The sequence below is a fragment of the Alternaria ethzedia genome (assembly GCF_023757985.1).
Source record: "Alternaria ethzedia strain BMP 0044 chromosome Unknown scaffold_36, whole genome shotgun sequence".
Classification (NCBI taxonomy): domain Eukaryota; kingdom Fungi; phylum Ascomycota; class Dothideomycetes; order Pleosporales; family Pleosporaceae; genus Alternaria; species Alternaria ethzedia.
In genome coordinates this window covers 1-23,899 of record NW_026056229.1, presented here as the reverse complement: position 1 = coordinate 23,899, position 23,899 = coordinate 1, and the positions used below count along the sequence as shown (strand labels likewise).

Sequence of the window (23,899 nt, the reverse complement as noted above, 5' to 3'; positions counted from 1 at the left end):
TTACTTTCTCCTTTCGTGCGTGCGTACAATAGCCACTACTATTGTGCGTACCAACATCTGCGGCCAGGTCTTTTACGTAGTCGGTCGGACAAATAGCGTTTGGGGATTGTTCATAGGAATCAAACATTCAAGTTCAAGAACACTTGCCACCGTGCCATATTCATGAACAATAAGTGTAGACTCGTATTGTACGCGAAGGACGTTGAGTTGCCGAGCACCTTCCAAGGCGGTGGTCGCGGCTTTGTTCCCGGATGCCCCGCGGTCCCACCAGCACACATCCTCGCGTCTTCTAGCTCCGGCCTCACCCCACGCCTCGACGGTCCAACTACCGCGACGCGTCCGTCAACCACGAAGCGCAAGGCATGTCGGGACTGCTCCCTAGAGCTCCTGGACTGCAACACGCGACTTCAGCATGGAGGCGGATTGGGACGAGGTAGGTAGCCGACGGCATGCCAATCACGCCTACCGTACTGACCACTGCGCAGCTAGCCATCGCTCAATTGCCGCCCCCAGGACCACACCTACCCGCTGTACCTATATCGACATTCGCTTTCGACACCACACAAGAACTGCTATGGACAGGAAACAACCATGTGAGTACGTTCACACGCGGCCCGTGCCAGGTGCCGTGCGACTGACATCTTCGCAGGGGCGCGTCACGTCCTTCTACGGCCCTCACCTCGAACGCTACACCTCGTACCGCGGACATGCGCCTCCCGATGGCCCCGTCAAGCAATTCCTCTTCACCGAGAAGGGCATTCTCTCCATCTCTAAACAAAGCGTCCACTATTCCCACCGCCGCGGACTCACACAATGGCACCTGACGTATGTTGGCTGCGGAAGGGGAAAGAGCGTACAAGGGCAGCGGCTGACCATCAGCGTATAGGAGCGCCGAGTTCAAGGATATGACATGCATGAACTTCACCTCCAAGGGCACGCGCGAGATCCTCGTCGCAGGATGCCAGGCGCAAATGTTCAAAGTAGACGTGGAGAAGGGCATCATCACACATACGGTATATCGCATGCCTTCATCAACTACCATGAACTAACCAATGGCAGCTCCCTGCCGAAGCTCAATACACGATCATGAAGCGTGCTGGACAGTACCTTTGCGCCGCCACGAAGACCGGTAGCATCCACATCTTGGACTCAAATTCGCTTGCCATCATCAAGGTGTTCGAAGGACATACTGGTAGTATCAACGACATGGACGCAAAGGGCGATTTCCTCGCAACGTGCGGATGGTCTCCGCGACAACAATATGCATATATGCTGGATCCATTCACCAATGTCTTCTCTTTGAAGACGCTCAAGCAGCTACCTCCCATTCCATTCCACACAGGTGCAGCCTATGTGCGCATGCATCCCCGTATGTCTACTACAGCTTTCATCGCCTCTCAGAACGGCCAGATGCAGGTCATCGATCTCATGAACCCCGACTCGGCCAACCTCCGGCAGCTGAACTTCTACGATTCGTTCCTCACTGGCTTTGAGATGGCACCTTCTGGCGAGGCTATTGCACTAGCAGACTCCAACTCGCACATACATCTTTGGGGCTCTCCGACCAAAGTACACTTCCCAGAATACAGCAACCCAACAGAGACTGCAGATCATAATGTTCCACCGCCCCCACAGATGGATTGGAGCCCTGACACGTAGGTCTTACCGATTTTCAAACTTGACGCATTGCTTACTCTGCCCAGACCCCTGAGTACTGTTGGTATGCCATATTACAAGGAACAGCTGCTATCGAGTTGGCCTAGTCATCTAGTTTTCGAAGTCGGCGCCCCTCCGCCTAAGATTGATAGCACGATACTCGGCAACATGACGCGCGCCGAGATTGGATTCTACGCGAAGAACCCCAATACGAAGCGCAGAAACCAAGCCGAAGCGACACGGCAGGTGGATAGAGTGAGCGAATCGCTGTCTGCCCCCAAGTTTCTAAGTGAGAAAGCTCGGGCATCGCAGTCCTTCACCGAGCCAGATGCCCGGATAACAGAGACTATGGAGACTTTGACCGACCTGCATCTCGACGATGTTACACGCAAAGATGTTCCAGCCATGTATGGAAACGTGGAGATCAAGTACAGCAAGTTCGGTGTTGATGACTTCGACTTTGCGTATGTCTTCCCAACAATATCATTTGCGCACGCGCTGACACGGCACCAGCTACTACAACCAGACACCCTACTCTGGTCTAGAGACTCACATTACCAACTCTTACGCTAATTCCCTTCTGCAACTCTTCCGCTTTACGCCGCTGCTACGAAATCTTGCTCTGCAACACACTGCTTCGCCATGCCTCTTTGAGTCTTGCCTTCTTTGCGAACTGGGTTTTCTCATCGATATGCTCGAAAAGGCGGCTGGGCTCAACTGTCAAGCATCTAACTTCTTGAAGACCTTCAGTGGCCTTTCGAATGCAGTTTCACTGAATCTGCTTGAAGAATTTGCTCCCAACGTTGCACTTACCACTATGATCCAGAACCTCAACCGCTTTCTGTTAGACAAGGTTTCCGAAGAATTCCGACAAATGCTTCCAGGGCACACTGGGCCTTCAGCCATGGATCAAGTACTGGAAACCCAAGCAAAAGCGAGCATGAGATGTGCACAGTGCAACAACGAAACCATCCGTGGAGGCAAGAACTTCGTCAATGAGCTCGTGTATCCTGCGAAGCAGGTGATGCGGAACACTAGAATAGCACGTCCGACCTTCTCACAGATCTTGAAAGCCAGCGTCGAGCGGCAAGATCAAACTCGGGGTTGGTGTACAAAGTGCAACCGCTATCAGCAGATGGTACAGCGGAAGACGATCCAGTCAGTACCTGGAGTGTTGATGCTCAACGCTGCCATACAAAGCCATGAAGCCAAGTTGTTGTGGTCGACGCCCAATTGGCTTCCGCAAGAGATCGGGATCATAGTAGATCAAGGTCAATTCTACTGTTTCGAAGGCCAAGACCTGAAGCTACACCTGCAACGCGGAGTACATCAGATCATGGTTTATGAACTTGTTGGAGTTGTCGCGGATATTAACAGCGGCGAGCGTCAGAAGCCTCACTTGGTAGCGACCATCAACACCGCACCTTCGTCACGAGAAGAGGATTTAGAGGACAGATGGCATCTCTTCAACGACTTCCTAGTGAGGCCAATTCCCAAAGAGGAGGCTCTGCGCTTCGATACAAGTTGGAAGCTTCCGTCTGTCCTGACCTTCCAGCTGAAGTCTGCCCGTAACAAGATCGACGACTCGTGGAAACAGAACCTTGACACTTCCATTCTGTACAGGTGGTGGTCGTCTAACCCAACGCCTCCCGAGGAGAAATTTAAGCTGCTCCAACACTCGTCAGAAGAGCCACGCCCTGGCTACCCAGTCGCTATCGATGCCGAGTTCATCCGCCTCCAAGCTGAAGAGATCGAAATGAAGGCTGATGGCACCCGCCAGACCATTCGTCCTGATCGCAAGGGCTTAGCTCGTGTCTCAGTATGTCGCGGCGAAGGAGAGCAGGCAGGCCTTCCCTTCATCGATGATTATATCGCTGTGACCGAACAAGTGGTCGACTACCTCACCGAATGGTCTGGTATATCTCCGGGCGACCTCAGCCGCGAAACCTCTCCACACGCACCAGTATCCCTGAAACACGCCTACAAGAAGTTATGGCTGCTACTCAATCTAGGATGTGTCTTCGTCGGCCACTCGCTTGCCAACGACTTCCGCACCATCAACATTCACGTCCCCAAGAACCAAGTCGTCGACACAAGCAACCTATGGTTCAAACCAGACTTCAAGCGAAAACTGAACTTGAAGTTCCTGGCTTGGTGTGTACTCAAAGAGAGCATCCAAGAGGATACGCACGATTCCATCGAGGATGCGACGACGGCGCTGAAGCTGTGGAGAAAATGGCAGGAGTTTGATGATGCGGGCGTGTTGGAACAGATGTTGAATGACGTCTATGCCAAGGGCAGTTTGGTGGGATTCAAGGCGCCAGGTAGTGGGGGAAGAGCTGTTGGGAATGGTGGGCAGGGACAAAGGGCTGTGAGTGGTAGCTATGGTGGGGATGTACCGGATCCATTGACCACGCCGAAGAAGGGAGGTAGCCAGTTTGGTAGTATGGGCTTCCGCAGTCCGCTCAGGCGCTGATATATGACTTTGTGTGTAGGTAGAAACGAAATCATACTATTGGGAATTGAATATCACTCCACCAACGTTTCCACACGCTCTGTCTCGTGACTGGTAGAATTCCATTATAGGACTATTGATCGTGAATACTATACATCGCTATGCCTCACACCATCATACCCTTGGGTTTCCCCATGTCTACCATGCCCTCCATTTATAGAATCTCCCAAGTAATTTTCCTCGATTCTTGTTTCAACCGTCTTTGTAATGCCTTCGGGGCCCAGTATGGATTCTTCACTTGTATTCCGGGTATCCCCTACGGGAGCTTTACTAACCCTTTTTGTTCCATTAAATGAATAGAGCTCCATGTGTCCCCTTGAACGCGTGCGAGCCGTACGACTGAACATCTTAGAGTTCGGTCCACCGACCCCGTAGGACACTGGATATTGGCCGGATGAATTGTGGGATGAGGATGCGAATGCCTTGGTAAGAAGAGGTCGCAGCGCTGGGGCGGAAGCGGATATGATGGCTGCGTTCACTTCGATTTGCGAGAGCAAGAGGATCTGTTGCATCGTTAGTCATAATAGTCACGGTCGCTACTGGGTCGGTACTTACAAATATATCATCGTATGGTGGATCATCCGTTACAGCGTACACATAGAGAGCGTACAGCCGGACGATAGAGGCGATCACCGCTACGCCGCCGACCATGAACACACCGAGGAGCGCAAATCGCTTGGTCCGTTGAAGTTTCAGTTGCCCAAAAGCGCGCATCGGCATAACCAGGATAAAGATGTCGGTGAGGATGTTCACCGAAGCCATCGAGAAGTATGTCTTGGCAAGATCGTTACATCCTTTCGGAAAGGTTGGGGACCAGGCTCTCCATGGTTCTTTTCCGCACTCGAAGGCCTGGGGAAGTCAGTGGTAGGCTCAGGGAGGTATATGGTAGCTCCGCGTATGACTTACATTGACAAATGTGACAACGATTGTTTGAACAGCAACAAAAGCGGCTACACCGTACACGGTATAGCGGAACTTGGTTTGGGTGAAGATTCGATGGTAGAGAGCCAAGATGCTAGCTTTGACGAAGAACAATGCCCATGGGTACACGAGCTGATACGCATACCTGGAGCAGAGTCAGTCGTAAAATTTCTGTTTGGACAGTAGGTGTCTTACCAGTGCTTGAATGTAGGGATCAAGATGATCGAAGCATCCAAATCGGCGTTGTGTCGACTTTCTCTTCCGTTAGTAGTCATATGCTGTGTAGACACGGATGTACATACCCAGTTCCCCAGCTAACAAGGAAACCATTCTGAATGCCGAGAGAGACTGATACCAGCCATGCAGCTACCATGAACTTGTCATCGAGTCCTACGTGTCGTGTGAAAGTGAAGCGACAGTAAAGCCTAGGAAAAGATGAGCAAATGGTCAATGAATATACTTATCAAGGGCTGAGAGATCTTACCTAAGCGCTACTGCTATTGTCGCGAAGAAGATTAAAAATCCAGTCGTGATCACGAACATTGGCTGCCGCGAGCCATTGTCCCAAGTGATACCATAGCCACCGTCTGCCATGTTGTTTGTATGCACTCACATCAGAATGGTTTGGCATAATGGGCACGAACCATGACTATGAGTACTGCCAACTTCTCCTTGAATCTGCCCAGCCGTGTCGCAAGACGACATCACCCAACAGCTTCATCTTGCAAATCCTTCTGTTATTACATGCCGCATTTCCAAGAGGACTGAATGAACTCCGTCCTCGGCGGCTAATGTCTCGGAGCCACCATTGGACAGATGGAACGGTTGGACGACGACACAGTGGGTAGGATTTAGGACTTCGGTGCGACTGTCCTCGTTCGGTCATGGTGGATGTTGGTGATGCGGCTCTTCGCTCCAAACAGTCTAGCTCCCCTCGGCTATCTGCGAGGCGGAACTGGACTCACCCGCGCGCTCTCCCCGTTCCCCAGCCGAGAGCCGGTACCCAGGAGGGCAGCGCGAATGAAGACGAAGAGTCCTGGGACGAAGGAACGCTCCGTTGTCGCCTAGACCAGGGCTTCTCAGCAGCTCCGTGCCGTGCCTTCTCTTCCCAGCATCTAATCCCGTTCGCCACCATTGACCCTATTTTTTCCCGTCAATCCCGAGGTCGCCAACAAGAATACCTGGACATGTTGGGCTCCTTCCAATTAATGCGATCGTTAAACACACGACTCAGACGTTGATTGTGCCGCAGCGCGGAGGCGGGCCAAACCGATCCATGGGTTCTCCCGTCCCTAGCCCACACACCTCATCGCAACGGCTTTGCTGCTCGAGCAAAGACACGCGCTGGGGAGCAAAACACCGATAGAAACAATACGCCTCCTATCAGCTGCTTTGTTCCGAACTCAAAGAATCCCATGTGACCGCCAACACGACAAGATCGAAAGGATGAGGGAAGAAAACACGCATCCATCTAAGCTATCTCGGCAACGACCTCTTGGCTATGCAAGGTAAATCCTAGAGGAATATCCAGACCGGCCCACCGGCCACAATCATCCGAAATTGTTGTATGCTTCAATGCTTAGGCAATCATAGAACGTGCGTTTCCGCTTCAAACTGGTCTGACCATGCCACCACATCTAGACCGTTGGCGCGCATGGGTGAACTCAAAGGAAGAACGTCAATAAGGGCTTCCCGTGTAGAGCGCCTCCGAACCAATCGACTCCGCTTCAGCGCCACATGGGAGGAATACGAGCCGTCCAAGCTCTCGGTAGCTTACATTTGACGGAACATGCACTAGCCACGCTACGTCTTCCGCTCGGGACATTTCCTTAGGCTCAACGGACGCTGAAAAGCCATGGGCATTTACAATAAGAGAATCCCCTGCAAAGAAGAGCTTGAACAGTTATAGCCTGCGATGGCATATGTACAGCATGGTATTTGGACAACTCGATGGCTACGCAGATCTCTGCGCCGCACGCTAACCCATGTAACATTGATTAGCAGGTACACATTCAACTTTTCCTTGCATGCGGCGCGGCTGCATGTCTCCTGAATCGCCATGCATACAGGAATTTTTCAGGCCCCGGACATCGCTCCAAATCCCACAGCGTAGGGTCCAACGTCCCGTTTCTATTCGCAATGCTCACGTCCGCTCGCCACTCACTGCCCTTTGCTCTAATTTTGATAGCGTTCATGTCGTTCGATGGGTCTTGCACGGGTAAAATGCGTCTGATAAGGCCTACAATGAGCCGCACATAAAGCTTGACGCCCACCATCTTTACAAGTCTCCAGGGACCTCAAGACTCCGCCTTCGAACAATCTGAAACACATAGCTGCGCATTTCAACTTCAACCGCAAATATGGTCAAGATCAACGTCCTCATCTCTTCGCTCTGCCTCGCTTCGTCGGCAGTAGCAGCGGCTCTTCCTGCACCTGCGGCCAAGACTTGCAAGAACCCCATCAAGCGCTACGAGTGGTAGGTCTAACACACCAGAAACTCTTCTGAAACCCTACTGACCACCTTCCCTTTAGGAAACAATTGTCAATCCCTCAGAAAAAGGCATACATCGATGCGGTACTTTGCTTAGCGTCGAAGCCAGCCATCTCCGGCATCGAGGGCGCTATCAACCGTTTCGACGACTTCCAAGCCGTCCACAGCAGCCAAACACCCGACATCCACTGGGTCGGCCACTTCACACTTTGGCACCGCTACTTCGTCGCGACCTACGAGAAGGCTCTGCGGGAAGAATGCGGCTACACTGGCGGCCAACCCTACTGGAACTGGTCTGCGGATGCGGAGCCTCAAAACCCCGCATCGACACGCATCTTCGACTCTGAGATCTGGCAGCCAGATACCGGCTTCGGCGGTAACGGCGTCAAGGTCGACCCCACACCCGAGACGAACCCCTTTGGTGTTGAAGGTGGAACAGGTGGTGGATGTGTCACCAACGGACCTTTCACACCCGACAAGTTCATGGTCAACTTCCCGGAACCTCACTGCCTGAAGCGCGACTTCGTCCCTACCCTCATCAACGTCTGGGCCGACCAGAAGCTCGTCGATAAGGTCATGGCTTCGAAGGACTACACTGGATTTGCCCGCGCAGTCGAGGGCGAGGCTACCTTCGCAGTACCCAACATTCACGGCAGTGGTCACTTCGGTGTTGGCGGTGCTTTGGGCCAGGCTGGTGATGCGAACAACAGCCCCGGTGAACCCGTGTTCTATCTCCACCACGGCAACATCGATCACATCTTCTCGATGTGGCAGCAGAAGGACTTGAAGAACCGCCTTCACCAGGTAGGTGGCCCGATCATTCCTTTCGACTACAGTGGCAAGAACGTTACTCTGGACTTTGAGGTTGGTCTGGGTAAGTTGGCGCCGACTGTCAGGTTGAGGGATCTTTTGGATACTCAGGGTAAACTCCTCTGCTACACTTACTAGAAGTAGTAGATATTCAGGCACTTCATGTGTATATTTAATAAATAATCTATCACTCAATCATGATTCCGTGTCCTAAGCTTGTCTTGGCAAGGCACCAACAAACATGCAGCCATGTCGGATAGATAGGCACAGTATCTCCTCAAAACGTAACTTGGTTGACCAGCTCAGAAGACGGCCAAACAGTTGGAGCTGATGGCACTCACCCTTTCATCGCAGGTCTCGCCAATCAGAGGCAGCAGAATCGCACTAGCGGCCCACCTAAGGTTTTCCCCGCCAGAGCAGCGGACACCAAGCCTCCACATCAACTTAGCTCCAGTGGGAACACCACCTCTGGCACAATTCCAACTCGACTCTACATGCCTCAAGTGTCAGTAATCATTGCCGCAGTACTGTAGCGCATCGCCATGGCCCTCAACCTTAGTTGCGTACACCGATACCACTGTCACGCCACTGATGAATCGGACTCTAGCTTTCACAAAGTTGCATATTGATCAAGCCATGATTCAAGTGTAACATACATCAGCCAAAAGCCAACGTGAATCAGGTGAGACGCTATCCTGGTTCCAAACGCATATTCCGCGAAGATACATCACCGCTGTTCAGAAATGGCGCACCACGAATACAAACCTCTTGCGGAACGTCACATCAGGCTTCTCAAGCTACCAGAAGCCTCTCACTGTGAAGAAAAACCTATTCTCGTGGATGTATCACTAAATGCACCACCTCCTTACGAAACGATCTCCTATGTATGGGGCGGGCAAGATAAATCGTGTGTCTATGAGTTGGGCTCGGGGAAGTCGGTCCTCATCACGCCTACATTGCGCACAACACTCACGCGAATTCGGCCTTCTTGTCAAACAGGCTATCTATGGGTTGATCAGGTACGGTAATACACTACCGAGCAGATGGAGGTGCCGTACTGACTCTGTTGTGATATTCATAGCTATGTGTCGACCAAACAAGCATCCCCGACCGCAACCAGCAAGTCGCCCTCATGGGCGAGATCTACAGCCGATGCCAACGCGTACTAATCTGGCTCGGGCAAGAAGTGCAAGACACCGAATCCATGTCTCATTACTTCGAAAACAGCGCATTCGTAGCACCCCAGCTCCACGCCTCGTCTTCATTTTCCTCAACAGACAGCCACCATGTACCTCCTGACCAGAAACCCCTCATCTTCTCCCTCCCCCGCCAACAATCCTTCGTACGCTCCTTACTATCCCTCCCCTGGTTCAGCAGAGCCTGGGTAGTCCAAGAAGCCGTCCTACCACCCAAAGCCACCTGCTTCCTCGCCTCCTCCCCCTTTCCCATCGATGAGCTATGGGCCGTTATCCGGCGCTTCAGAAGTTCTGAAGACCGCATCTCATCCGCAGACTACGTCGGTTTACGACAGCTACAAGGATACCTAGTACTAAGCGAGATCATGCGCCTGCGAGACCAACGGATGGGCGTCACAGGTGAAAGCAGCAATGGTGGAGAAAAATCTTCTTTCTACCACTCGCTCTCGCTGTTTGCGCCGCGGTGTAGGACTATGAATAAGCATGATATTGTCTATGCGTTCCTTGGACTGCAGAATGAATCGCATAGGCGTATCTTGCCTGATTACCATCTTGATTGGAATGAGGTTCCTGTTATGGTCACCAGGTCCATCGTCGAAGCATCGGAAAGCCTGGATCTCTTGGGCGTACTGCATCGAAGGGACGACGATGAGACGCGATGGTCGGATCTCCCGTCCTGGGTTCCAGATTGGTCGCGACGGTTGAAAGCTGAGGCGTTTGTGTTTCCGAAATATCATACGTACTTCGACGCCGCGCGCGGGATGCGGCATAAGCCGGAGAAACGAGATGGTGTCCCTTCATCTTGTTTGGTTTTCAGAGGGAAGATAATCAGTGAGGTTACGCATACACTACCCTTCACACAGATCGACAGAGAACCAGCAACAAGCCGTCATCAATGGCCCGTACATTACTACCTCAACATCGCGCGCTTGGTAAATGTTCTTGGAGAAATCTGGCCAGAAGAACGGAGTGTTCCATCTCGAAAGCACACATTAAAGACGTGTTTAGCAGATGGCTCATTCGTATTCAACCGAACAACATCGGACTACAACCGTGACGGACTGTCTGCCGTTGACATAAATGTTTTGCTACAAACATACGACTACCTGCATGCACTTGCTGCACTCCAGGATACTCAGCCACCAAAACCTACCAAGTCTTGGAAGACGAAGGCGACTCAACTCCGCGATCACGCTCGGATTGCCTGGGGACGACAATTGGTAGTGGGTCGCGACTGGAGACTTGGTCTCGCACATGATGCAGTCAACGAGGGGGATGTGATATGCATCGTGCACGGTTCGAAAGTACCTCTTGCGCTTCGTCGTCTTGCAAATGGTTATTATCGCTTGATGGGCCAGTGCTACTTTGAAGGCGCTATGCGCGGCGAGGAAGTAACTTGGGATGAAGCTAGTGCAGATGAATTCGTACTTGTGTAAGCGTCACTTCCCCTTGTTGTCATCAAGCAATAGCAAGCACGTTCCATCACAAAAGGCAAAAAGCGGATATCATAATTTCCATTTACAACTTCGTCTCCGTCCCCCTCAACGCCTCTATATCGACGACTTCCTTGACCGCCTCGGTAGTGAGGACATACGGACTCTCGTCATCCACACAAACGCTATCTTCAATCCTCATGCCTATGCCGCGCGCCCATTTGGGCCACCGCTCTTCATTGGGGACGTAGATACCGGGCTCAACGGTAACACACATGCCCTTCTCAAACTTCCTACTCCGGCTCAGACCAGGGGAGTCGTGCACATCGAGACCAACGTAGTGGCCCACGTGATGTGGAAAGAGCGTTTGAATAGCATCGGCATCCATGTCGAAGCCTAGATCCTTCAGACCAGCAGCCAGCGAGTTGGAAGCTGTATGGTGTAGTTTGTCGAGGGTGAAGTTTGAATCTGTGCGGCAGAGCGAGATGCAAGATCTTTGTACCGCGAGCAGGAGGGTGTAGAGATCGCGTTGGGCGGGGCTGAACTTGCCGGATACAGGCCATGTGCGTGTTATATCCGTGACGTAGCCGCCGTACTGTGCGCCCGCGTCGACGAGCACGAGTTCTTTAGGGTTGAGCAGCATGTCGTTGGAGACGTAGTGGATGGTGTTTGCGTTGATGCCACCGGCTACGACGGGGACGTATGCCGGGCCGTCGCAGTTGTCTTGCTTGAACCAGTAGTCGAGGAAAGAGTCGAGGTCTTTTTCCGTGGTGAAGGACTGCCGCATTGCGTCTGTGATGGCGCGGCCCGAGTGCTGGCCTGCACGGCGCATGTTTGTGATCTCGGCTTCGGATTTGATGAGGCGGAGCTCGTTGACGAGCGGGCGGAGGGGTCGTACGCTTGCGGGTGCGTCGCGGAAGACATTGAAGATACCGCCTGTGCGTGAGGGCTCTGCGCCGGCGAGGTACCGTGATAGTAGGTTCTTGGACACGCGGGATTGGGGGAGGTCGGTGTATATGGCTTGCGCGCGGTTGACTATGTCGGGGAGTAGACGAGGTAGGTCGTCAATACTGCCGCTCACGTCGGCGTTGAAGACGTCTTCCGCAGCCTCAACGCCTGATCGTGGCCCCTCCCAGGCTTCCACCTTGGGGTCCTTGGGCCGGACGTACAAGTGGAATGTGTGCTCTCCATCCCCGTGTTTCTCTATTACGGCCACGGCATCCTGCTCTCTAAATCCCGTCAAGTACAGGAAGTCTGGGTCCTGGTGAAACTTGTAGAAGACGGCGCCGGACGCATATTTCAGGTCGTTTGCGGCGAGGATGGCGGTCGAGTTTGGGGGCAGTTCTTTGGCGAGGGCGGCGCGGCGTTGGTGGTACTCGAGGGCCGTGATACCGGGGGTGACTACAGCATGTTAGTAGAGGGTAAGACGTTGCTCGGGCGGTCATCACCTTCCCCAGCCTTGAGTAGGTGTGGATGCGTCTCATGGAGCGGTTGGCCAAATCGGAGTTCAGCGGCGGGCACAGCAGCGGCCGCATACGCCCTCGTGCCGCCGACTCTGGGCTGCACCCGCCCGACGCGTCTCGCAGCATCGCACCGGTATGGCACGCGTGCAGCCGGTCGCAGCCATCTCAGGGCAAAAGTCATGGTCGTTGGCGGAGGTTTGGCTCGGGCGAATCAAGCTTCGGCGGAAGAGGCATCGGTTTCCCGGCCTGGTGGGCGCTAGGCCGCTGGTGGGGGAGCCTGACGTACCTTGCAGGTGCCACTACCGCCGCAGCTTCCCCCCTCCCCGCAAACACCTCCAGGCCCCCGTTTCTGCCTGTCGGACAGCCAACGCACACATGACACGCCCGGCCGCTTATCTTCCTCCTCTTCGCACGCTTAGTCTGCGAAGAAGACCACCTCCACCGTGACGCTGCCCACCATCATCCGCAGAATGGCCTCGTCGGCCGCCCAACCCAGCGTCGTTCCGCCCAAGGACCTCGAGAGCTTCCAGCAACACCTGACCAAGTCGACGCGTATTCTCGCGCTTCTCGGTGCGGGGCTATCAGCATCTTCTGGACTACCAACTTTTCGAGGTGCGGGAGGCATGTGGAGGACACATGACGCGACATCACTAGCAACACCCCAGGCCTTTGAGCGCGATCCAGGACTCGTGTGGCAATTCTACAGCTACCGACGGCACATGGCCCTCAAAGCCAAGCCGAACCCCGCTCACTACGCCCTTGCCGAACTGGCGAAGAAGAAGGAGCAGTTTATCACGCTGAGCCAGAACGTCGATGGTGAGTCTCCGCCTCAGACCCCAGCAGTTACATAGCTAACACTGCCACTCCCAGGCCTATCACCGCGCGCCCAACACCCCGCCGACCAACTCAAACTCCTGCACGGCTCCCTCTTCGACCTCAAGTGCTCCGACTTCTTCTGCAACTACACGGAGCGCAACAACTACACCGACCCCATCGTGCCTGCTCTCGCCATCCCCACCGACGAATCCGACCCAACCACCAACGCCGCCCTTGCCGCCCGCGAACTAGACATCTCAGACATCAATGTCGAGATCCCAGAACTCGACTACAAGCACCTCCCCCATTGCCCCGAATGCAAGAACGGCCTGCTACGTCCGGGTGTAGTCTGGTTTGGCGAAATACTGCCTAAGAAGGTTATGGAGGACGTCGACGCATTTATCGAGGACGAAGAGGATATCGATCTCATCATGGTCATTGGGACGAGTGCGAAGGTATACCCTGCCGCCGGGTATGTGGATCTTGCGCGTAGCAAGGGGGCGAGGGTTGCCATTATCAACATGGACGCCAATGACGTTCCTGCGGGAGGATTATACGATGGGGACTGGTTCTTCCAAGGCGATGCGGCGCAGATTGTGCCCGAGTTGCTGAAGAGCGTCATTGGAGAGATTGATACAGAGAAGATGGGAGATGCTGCGGGAGGAGCTGGCTTGAGACCTGCCAGATTGTCTTGAGGTTCTGTGCTGGATTTGCCCTATTGGATGTTAGCAAGACTGAAGTGATGCAATGGGGCTAGACTATAGGGGCTTACCTAGACAATCTCCTGCTAGTACGTCCCTACAGCATGAAACAACTGTCACGTGGACATTGTCAGTATGCCTCCCGGGCCATGTGAAAATTCGCCCCTGTTGCATCAAAGGAGATGCATTGGCCATGAACCAATACTGCTTTTTTATTACTATCCTGCTATTACTGTTCCGTGAACGGTAGACTATGTACTTGGGTAGTACACCTCTTCCTAATCCCGCGAACGCGTCGATGCGATGCGGGCCGATAATATGACACGCACAAGCGAATGCTGATGCTATGATACAACATCCTTCCTCCATCTTGCATCGCTGTTCGAGATAGTATCTGGGTATAACACGCGTAAGTCATGTTGCGGTAGCGACGAGTGTTGGACTTCATCCGGCAGACACATACAACGTGGCTACTTCGTCCGTATCCAGTTGTGCCGTTCTTAGCCGGTCGTGTTCTAGAATGCGAACTTATCCCGTTTCCAACTTTTGGCCCCGATTATGACGAGGTGGGGTTCCTTTAGAGAATAGGCTGTGGTAAAGCAGCCGCTAGCGTAGAATTGAATACCGATGCCGCAAGGGTAACGATAGTGTCCCGGGTTCACCACCAATCGCATCATTGTGTGTGCAGTCGGTGCTGCAGTAGTTGTGCCGCGAAAGGTACTCCCCCCGTCCTCATAACATGTGGAAGTGGTAGTTGCCGAAGTTGTCCATTTCATAACGGAACAAGGCTTCAGCCGGTTGGTCGTTGTCCGGCCATGGTAGATATTGCGGGTCGACCTTTGCTGGTGCTGGTTGTTGCAGCACCATGATGACCTCGTCTGGGAAGGCGTCCGCTATATCGGCCCAGACGTACGGTTTTGACGTCTTGACTATCGAATATACGACCTGGTAGGCGCGGGACGCTAACATGTTTGTGTCGCACATGCTGCGGAGTGAGGTGACGAGTTGCCGTGTGCTGTGCACAGACGCTTGTAGTGTGTCGCGGAAGTGATCGGGGCAGGATATGGCTATCATGAGAACGGCGAGTGATTGCATGACTGTAATGAATTAGTCAGTAGGTGATTTGGAATTTTGAGGTGTCAACATACTGTTGTGGACGATTGTCCACCAGGGCCCTTTTTCATATAAACTCCGGACATTAGGCTCGTTTGCCAACAGCGATGCGACATCCCGTGCCGCTTGTATGCACGACTCTGCCACAGACTGATCGAGCGAATTGAAGTCATCGGTGCCGGCTTGGAAACAGCGTTCAATACGGCGGAGTGAGGGACGAGTCGTCAGAACCTTCAGTCGGTAGTACTGAAGTTTGAGCAAGAATACGTCGCGTTGTTGCATGCGAGCTGAGTTCCGTTCTTCGGAATGAACTTGGGGAATGTATTCAAATGCCCACTTATCAAGGTGTTCGCATAGAGATATGGTCATTTGCTGGACGTAGTCCCATGATGGCGCAGATCTACGTTGTGTGTAGAGATTGGAGATGATTTGCTGGGTCAGGAGGTTCAGGTGGATATCCGCATCGAGAAAGTCGAGATTGGACACAGGTACGCTTTGGGTCTGATCGCTATTCACGGCACTGGGCAGCGGAGTTGTGATGTCTTCGTTGGGTATAATGCTCGGCCGGCCCGTAATCGAACTCAGCATGCTCTCCAGTGCATGTAGACTCCACCAGGTGCAGACCATACTCTGTCTTCGGGCGGCTGAGACAGATTGATCATCTTGTTGCACGTGAAGGCCGAGCGAGAAGGCCGATCGCATCGCCATGCCTACCATTACCCAAGCCCTGACATAATATTAGCATGCAAGCACATCGATTGAAGCAAGAGACGAAGAGTGGATAAACTAGGTAATCACGAGCAGAGATGTTCCGCATACGTACCGATTAACATGGCCAGCAGTCATGTAGTAAATCGCAAAGAGTCCAGCAGCCTGAAACGTTTAGCATAGTCAAACAAAATCAGCAGCTCAGACTTGCCTGCGTTGTGAGCAGATCCGGAGTCGTTAGGACAACGATTGTGTCATTCATGCTAAGCAATTGAAAGGCACGCGATAAGTAGACGATGTGATCCAGCTCGTCGGCTCGCCATTCAGCCTGAATGAGATGTGAAAACTTGGCGCCTATTGCAAAAACAAGGTTGACCAGCGCAAACCATTTCTCCGGGCAATGTATCGCCTGCCCGTTCCGAACCAAGGTGTAGTACTGTTGTAGCTGGTGCTCTATAGTTGGGGGGAGGATGGGAAAGGAGACTTGGATGGTCTGGGTGAAGCACTGGAATAGCAGTACTGCAGTATGTTCTGGTGGCAGCTCGAACGGATTCCCACAGTCCGTGAGTTTGATGCCTTCGTCATCGAGATAGTAGTTGGTGAGAGCGATGTGTTCGAGCGGAGTCGCGGCAAGGGAGGTGGGTGACGCAGTGAAAGTAGGCGAGGGTGGCTGAGAGAGTGGCGCAGCGGTGTCAGGTGGGCCAAGCAGAACGGTATCGAGAGCTTGTACTCTGCTCCTGAGCGTCTGTAGCCACTGTACTTCGGAGATCTGGCCCAAGAAGCCTGCTTCGACTACATTGGGCAGTTCGCCACCGTCTTCGTCGCCAGAGTCTTCCGGGACAGTACCGTCCAGGCGAGGAAGGGGTGACTGATCCGAGGTAGGCGAGGTTTCTGCTCCGAGCGGCACATAGCTAGAGGACGGGGCAAAGGGGTGCATGCGCGAGTGCTGAGAGAATGGTTGAGGGGCGGATGCTCGCGAAGAAGAGGATATGGAGACGGGCGACCCGACCTCGTCATCTGACTTGGCGGTATTAGTTTGAGCAGTGGCATCCGGCTGGCAGGTCCTGTACTCACATCCTGGAGGGCATCTTCAATTCGACGTCGGTCATCGTCGCTGACGCGCAAGCTGAGGTCTTTGAGGACGGAGACGAGGGCATGGTTGCGGTCTTTGGCACTGGCGGAGTCAATTTCAGAACTTGGAATCAGGTCGTTCAACTGACGTCGCCAGCCGGTCTTTCCTGGGGCGCTCGTATACACATGTCTTGTCGGTCTTGTCGCAGTAGTTGCAGCGGGGGAGGCCGCCGCTACACTTGATCTCTAGCGTGTGTTAGAGGTCGAGAGAAAGTGAATGATGTTGGAAAAGACAATGGCAACGCACTCCGCTTGTGACAGTTGCGACATGCCCGCTGGACTCTGTCCCTCTGGCGCGACTTGGGCGTGGTGGGTGGCGGGGCGCGTCGGGGTGGTAAGCGTGGAATGGCGACCTTGAACTGCGACCCGTAGGGACCGGCCGAGGGGTGACCAGCCGGAGGGGGTCCAGGTCGCCTGTCGTCTTGCATCGGGCCGCTCGCGAAAACTCACGCTGCGTGGTAAGGGAACAAGAGTCATCTCAGCGCATCTCGCATCGTGTTTATGAAAATAACCGCCTGCGTCATGGGAATCAAAGATTGGGGATGAACGCTGCGCCTTGGCGGGAGCGACCTCGTAGTGATTGGCTTCGGTGCACAAGTCCGCATGGCCAATACTCATCGTGCCCGCGCATTTGCCCTGGTTCTGCTGCGTGCGCCGCCATTGCAGGGGCGCGCCACGGGGCGAGTGTCGAGACGAAGGTTCCGCCGCCCCATATAGTGACTTCCTCGACCACGGGCGCGGGCAGAGAAGTAGACGGCGTCGACGTTGACTCCAGCTGGGCAGACGTCGGTCCAGATCCGCAGGCGCTAGCCCTCGGGCCCCTCTGCCGGTCGTCCCCTCCGCCGTTCAGCGGCATCCCGCCGTCGCTGGCCACTCGCACACTGCATCACAGCAATTTCCCATGCGCGACCAGACAGGTCGACATGGAATTTGCCTCGAATGCGATCCTGCCGGCACTTCACTTTGTCACCTTAGCACAAAAGCAAACCTTGGGACACGTGCCCGCTATCAGTCGTCCGAGCTAGCTCCGCCAACCTCAGAATTTCGATTCGAGTTCCGCCGAGAAGAATTACTGCTCTCGCTCTAGACATCTCGCTGCTTGTAAGCGAGGAACCCAAGATTGGGGCGCTGGCGTGTTTTCTTTTGCCGTATCAACGCCTCCAGATCGCCGTCCTGTCGTCCTCGTCGTCCTTCTATGTACCTCTGCAGTGCCATCGCACAAATAACCCGAGTCATGCACTATGCTGTATAACCTTATCGTGACCGGGCAGCATATGGTGTATCTCCTAGACTGCACCTTGTTAGTGAGCCACGTCTTGAACAAACACGCGCATCACCATACTCCCACCTAAGGATATAACCCGATCTTTTGTGGATCAAGTCATCTCAAACCACCGGACAGCACCCGCCAATCATCGCAGCTGCCAAATTTGGGTTGTCCCTCGGTTGCCCGGCTGCGGCCTAGCGCCGCTAAGGCACATGCAACCTTTAGCTTTACACATCCATAAATCCTCCCGACTGCGAATGCGAATATAGTCTTGCATGGCTAGGAACAAGCCCATGGCGCTTCTGCGCGATATAACCACTTCGATCTGCGCTTTGTGCCAACGCAGCACAGTAGTAACACGGGTGTGTGCAAGCATGGTTTCATTTCGCCGGCCTGCAGGTGCATCCCTTGCTATAGCACAGGTCGCCACCCAGACCAAGGGTCGTGTTCCGAAGGCCACCCGGCACATGTACTTTCGCAAGCAAGAAATACGAAACACGACTGATTATAGTTCAGCCTCAATCTCGGTCCCACTGGTCCCTTGATAATCCACTCTTATATCCACCGCCGTCCGCTCAGGCATGCTCGAGCCACACCCCGCCAACCCCGCCACCTCTTTCTCCACTATCCAGCCTCTCCGCGGAGCCTCCAAACTTTCCGGCCTTCGTGTCTGTTATTAGGACTACGTCGCCATACCAGAATCCCCTATCTTTAACGCGTCCCTGCTCCTCCTCGTCCTTTGGCAAGCGCAGTATAATCTTTGCACCGGTGTCACGAGTCTCCACTTCATGCACGCGCCTGAGCTTGAATTCAAATCCTCCATCAACCTTCTCACCAGCACTACCGATGACGGCGTTGTAGATTTTTCTAGTCTCCTCTAGCAGGGCCTGGTCGCGCACGATGATAGTAAGTCGGCTGACCCCAATCGCGCCGCATTGATGAGTCGTCTTCGAATCGTCGATTGGGACGCGGACACGCCGGGGAGTGATGTCGTGGCAGAAGAATGGTACCTTGCCCCTAACACTCTGTCCACCTTTCTCTCCCTTGGGGAAGGTGACAGCCCAGGCTACATCGACCCCATCGGCTCTCTTTCTCCCACCCTTGATCGGCTTTGAGTGACTTTCTATTACCGCCTCGTAGTTCTTCTCGGGCGAAAGCGAGTTGGTCAAGCACCAGTCTTTCCAGCCTACGAAGTCGGCGTCCGGACCCCACCAATGCTCAGGCGCGAGGGAGGGGTTGATGAAAGAGATGAGCTCGATGTAGCACCCATCTGCGAGAAGAATCAAGACGTTTGATGTCGCGCCGTCAGCGTGGAAGCCTCCTGGGGTGAGTGTGAAGTTGTCCGAGAAGAATGGAGGGACTTCGGGCAGTTGCGTTGTTGGGTTGGCGGGGACGAAGAGGATTAGGTGGTCTAGGCTTTGCTGTGACGTGGCCATCGCGGCAGTTGTATTGGTGACTGGTTTGGATGTTACCGTAGATTATCTCACGGTGAGTTAATTACTACCTGAAGAGCTCATCACCAAGTGTTCGTGGTCGTGGAGTCATTGCGCCCAGGCTTGTCCGGAAGAGGGATGATTTCGGGAAGCGACAGGGATGCATGAGGGGTAGTTGCCAACACTGTGCTCGCTACATGACTATGCGCATGCACGCGGATCTGATAAGGAAGCTCGATCTCGAGATTCTTAGGGCAAAACTCCGACGCTCACCTCTATCAATGACTATCGTTTGAGACGACGTTGACGGAACCGCAAGCAGCTTCCGCGCAACCTCGAAAGAACGTGCACTCGACAGTGAAGCAGAGGAAAGCAATACATACATGTGCATATTATTTTTGCATCACCATCTACCGCACTATCCTCGCGTATGAGTGCAAGACCAGACTGCAATAATCATGAAAGCAACGGATGCTAGCCGATACGCCATGCCAAACTATCAATTCAAGACAACGTCCCCCGTCCATCCCTCTACAGCACCCTCATCCCACCTCCCCGCCCACAACTTCTCGCACTCCCTCCCTAATCTCACTAATACTACCTGCTCCTTTCTACCTATATAGCTCTTCTTATTCTTAAACAAATTCTATATACTTATACTATAATCTTTAATTAGTTCTTAATTATAGCTGTACTTATAGCCTAGTATAAGTAAGATAGTAATATTAAGCAATATATAGGCTTTAGGTAAGAGTTAGCGTTACAAGATTATTATAGTAAGTTAGAAGTTCTTAAAGATATAGACTATATTATAGATCTTAGAGAAGGTAAAAATAGCCTATAGTAGAAGAGAAAGAAAGTATTAGTAAAAAGTAAAGAAGGTTAATAGTAAGAAAGCTTTTAATATAAGTTTTAGTCTAATAAGTAGTATAGTTAGTTAAGATATTAGTGTAGGTATTAGAGTACTAGAACGTAATAGCAAGAGTACTTTCTTTTTAGATACTAGGTAGTTTAGCTAATAATTACTCTAATCTTAATATTCTAATTACTCTCTTATAGAGATAAAGATATATACTCTACCTAATATATTACTCTAGGTTAGATATGTATCTTTTATTATAACTAAGATATTATACTAAGTAGACTTAAGACCTAAGTAAGTTATATAGACTAATATTTTAGATAATTAGTAGCTAAGTATATATATAATAGTATTATAGTTCTTCTTAAAGTATAGTCTATAAGAGACTAACACTATACTACTATAGTACTAAGATAGTACTTAGAAGATATTCTACGTTTCTAGTATTATTTAGTATACTTATAATAACCTATTATATATAGCTAATAACTATTTTAAAATATAAAAAATAGAATAATACTATTTATATCTATATTATAGAAAGATATTATCTATTCTTATAGTTAAGATAATTACTAGACTACTTAGTCTATAGATATAAAGTAGCACGTCTCTAGTGTAAATTCTAGTTCTCTAATATTATAGTGTCTTTTAAGTAGGCCTTTTCTTAAGTACCTCTACTTTATATACTTTTTTTATTTATTCTATTTCTATAGTAGTTATAAGAGCTAGAGATAGAAAGAGCTAAAAGATTATTAACTTACTCTAAGTTAGGCTTCTTCTACTCTTCTTATACGTTCTTACTACTTAGACTTTAAAGTACTCTACTTTAGTGTCTACGCTACTTAATACTATAGTAATATTTAAAGCTGCGTTATACTATTAACTAACTACTATAGTTTAGTTTCTTAGTAGATATTTTAGATACTAGGCGTATATAATAATAAATAGAATCTTTTAGGTATTATTACGTACTATATTTATAAGTATTATACTACTATATAATAGTTAAACTATAATATTCTCTATATTATATTACTTATAGAAGCGCTTTTTATTAAAAGTGCTAAATACTAGTAGAATCTTCTTTAATAGTAACTAATATCTATAGATAAATTTATTATATAGTTATTTTATATTCTCTTTCTACTTATTAGTAATATTTATAAAGTAATATATAAACGCTATAGTTAGATAGTAGAAGTACACTTTAAACTAATAGGTATTACTTACTATAAAGCTCTTCTTAATAAGAATTTAAATATAATAGTTAGTTACTTCTAGCGTCTAACTATTATTAAGATTCTTTTTTATAAATGTTAGGTAGTATAGCTATAAATATAATAAGAATGTTGCATATTCTAATAGTAAGATAATATAGAATTCTACTATACTACTTTATCTTACCTCTTTTTTCTTAAATAATTAGAATAACTTAGGTATATTAAAGGTATTCTATCTATACTCTAAGTTATACTTAGTTTCTTTTAGAAACTTCTACGCTCTATAGATTATTATAGCTAGAGCTTATAGTACTTCTATCTATACTATAGTAAGCCTAGCTTCTAAAAAAGTATTAATAAATACTATACTCTTAAAATCTATATACGTTATCTATATAGCTATTTTATCTAGAGTTATATTATTTATATTAAGATAATTACTATTATTAAGTAAGATAGCGCTATACTTTCTACTAGCCTAGGTATTTTTTACGTTATCTACCTAAGTAACGTCTTATACTAATATAACTTAGTTATTCTTATCTACTTTACTATAGCTTTATTACTATAGTTATATATATATTACGCGCTTATAGCGCTTTACTACTTACTTATAGTTATAAATACGCGCGTAGATAGGTATATAGTTAACTTAGAAAGTAATAATATTATTTAAAGTCTTAGCTAATTACTTTCTTTATTTACTAATAATAATAATAATAAAAGTAGTAGTAGTAGTAATATTATAATAACTCTACTACACCTTATATAGTACTTATAGATATAGTCTATAGTAGTAGTAGTAATATTATAATAACTTAGCTATCTTATGTAGTACTTACGTAGGTACTATAGTAGTAGTAATATTACGCTATATCTTACGTAGTACTTATATAGGCGCTGTAGTCTAGTATATCTACTATTACCTAGTCTATTATATTTAGTAGCCTCTAGTATTATACGCGCGTACGCTTTATCTAAGTTATCTTTTATCTTTATATTATCTATTATATTATCTATTATATTATCTATTATATTATTTATTATATTATTTATTATATTACCTATTAAGATATATTATAATCTATTATAAAACATTATAAGTAATCTAGTAGTAACCTAGTAGCACCTACTAGGCTTATAATATAAGCTCTAGGTAGGTAGTAGTAAGACCTAGCCTAGCCTATAATATTACTATATAATATACTAATTATATTATAAATTCTCTATACCTACGCTATAAGCTTAGCCTTCTTAACTAGATTCTAAGAATATATCTAGTTATATTTCTAGTACTTCTATTTACTAGAATTCTATCTCTTTATATATTTAATATACTTATATTACTTTTAGAGCTTATTTTTATAAGCGTAATTATAAAGAGCTTTAATCTTATTTCTCTTTTACTACTTAGTAGTAAGAATACTAAAGTAAAGAGTAGTAAGGCCTTTTTTCTTATATAGACTACTATAACCTAAGTATATATTCTAGAGATTATATATTTTAAGGTAGTTCTAAGCCTACCTTCTATAAATATATATAGTAATAGTATATAAAGTAATTACTCTTAAAGTCTTCTTCTTACTAAGTAAGAGAAATATTATAAATATCTTAGAAACGCGTATAAAGTTAGCTAGTACTAAAATATAACTATTAGTAGAATATAGTATATTAAATATTTAATTATTAGTTAGAATAGTTCTTTTTAATAGAGCGTTGTCTTAATAAAATATATAAGATAATAGTTAGTAGAATAATATTATATAAAAAGTAAGAAGAAATTCTATATATATAAGAAGAAGATTTTATATACTATTTTACTACTATACTTTATATAGTAGCTTTATAAATATAGCTTAAACTATAGCTATAGTTATAAGCTATAGCTATAAGCTATAGTTACTAGCTATAGTTATAAGCTATACTTTTTTATTACTATTATTACCTATATAAAGCTAACTTAGCTATTTTAAGAGCTATAAAAGTATTTTATACACTATTTTAATACTATAAGTATAAAGAATTTAGCTATAAGCTTTATAATATAAAAAATATAAAATATATAAATACTACTTTATTATTAATTAAAGAGATAGAGTAAAGTCTTAATTATAGCTATTATAACTAAAGTAATATAGAATAGAAATATACTCTTATTAG

At 48.9% G+C, this 23,899-nt stretch overlaps 7 protein-coding genes across 7 annotated transcripts; 3 read left to right on the top strand and 4 right to left on the bottom strand.

Moving 5' to 3' along the window:
- Positions 1 to 412: 412 nt before the first annotated feature.
- On the top strand, positions 413 to 4,132 carry PAN2 (poly(A)-specific ribonuclease; the record flags this gene model as incomplete). The annotated part of the gene is made up of 7 exons (XM_049381080.1): positions 413 to 433; positions 486 to 593; positions 650 to 825; positions 887 to 1,013; positions 1,060 to 1,655; positions 1,704 to 2,120; positions 2,170 to 4,132. 7 exons carry the CDS (start codon positions 413 to 415, stop codon positions 4,130 to 4,132), a joined length of 3,408 nt encoding a protein of 1,135 aa, XP_049229106.1.
- A 514-nt stretch (positions 4,133 to 4,646) lies between these two features.
- Positions 4,647 to 5,635, bottom strand: J4E87_009503 (uncharacterized protein; the record flags this gene model as incomplete). The annotated part of the gene is made up of 6 exons (XM_049381079.1): positions 4,647 to 4,649; positions 4,727 to 5,020; positions 5,078 to 5,237; positions 5,288 to 5,350; positions 5,395 to 5,517; positions 5,577 to 5,635. 6 exons carry the CDS (start codon positions 5,633 to 5,635, stop codon positions 4,647 to 4,649), a joined length of 702 nt encoding a protein of 233 aa, XP_049229105.1.
- Positions 5,636 to 7,452: 1,817 nt separating this feature from the next.
- Positions 7,453 to 8,531, top strand: J4E87_009502 (uncharacterized protein; the record flags this gene model as incomplete). The annotated part of the gene is made up of 2 exons (XM_049381078.1): positions 7,453 to 7,568; positions 7,625 to 8,531. 2 exons carry the CDS (start codon positions 7,453 to 7,455, stop codon positions 8,529 to 8,531), a joined length of 1,023 nt encoding a protein of 340 aa, XP_049229104.1.
- Positions 8,532 to 11,107: 2,576 nt separating this feature from the next.
- J4E87_009501 (uncharacterized protein) lies at positions 11,108 to 12,666 on the bottom strand (the record flags this gene model as incomplete). The annotated part of the gene is made up of 2 exons (XM_049381077.1): positions 11,108 to 12,423; positions 12,471 to 12,666. 2 exons carry the CDS (start codon positions 12,664 to 12,666, stop codon positions 11,108 to 11,110), a joined length of 1,512 nt encoding a protein of 503 aa, XP_049229103.1.
- A 289-nt stretch (positions 12,667 to 12,955) lies between these two features.
- J4E87_009500 (uncharacterized protein) lies at positions 12,956 to 13,996 on the top strand (the record flags this gene model as incomplete). Its single annotated transcript, XM_049381076.1, has 2 exons — positions 12,956 to 13,301; positions 13,356 to 13,996. The coding sequence occupies 2 exons, from the start codon at positions 12,956 to 12,958 to the stop codon at positions 13,994 to 13,996; spliced, it is 987 nt and encodes a 328-aa protein (XP_049229102.1).
- Positions 13,997 to 14,734: 738 nt separating this feature from the next.
- Positions 14,735 to 17,224, bottom strand: J4E87_009499 (uncharacterized protein; the record flags this gene model as incomplete). Its single annotated transcript, XM_049381075.1, has 6 exons — positions 14,735 to 15,099; positions 15,151 to 15,825; positions 16,106 to 16,844; positions 16,898 to 16,997; positions 17,044 to 17,127; positions 17,202 to 17,224. The coding sequence occupies 6 exons, from the start codon at positions 17,222 to 17,224 to the stop codon at positions 14,735 to 14,737; spliced, it is 1,986 nt and encodes a 661-aa protein (XP_049229101.1).
- Positions 17,225 to 18,796: 1,572 nt separating this feature from the next.
- J4E87_009498 (uncharacterized protein) lies at positions 18,797 to 19,657 on the bottom strand (the record flags this gene model as incomplete). The annotated part of the gene is made up of 1 exon (XM_049381074.1): positions 18,797 to 19,657. The coding sequence occupies one exon, from the start codon at positions 19,655 to 19,657 to the stop codon at positions 18,797 to 18,799; it is 861 nt and encodes a 286-aa protein (XP_049229100.1).
- Positions 19,658 to 23,899: the final 4,242 nt, after the last annotated feature.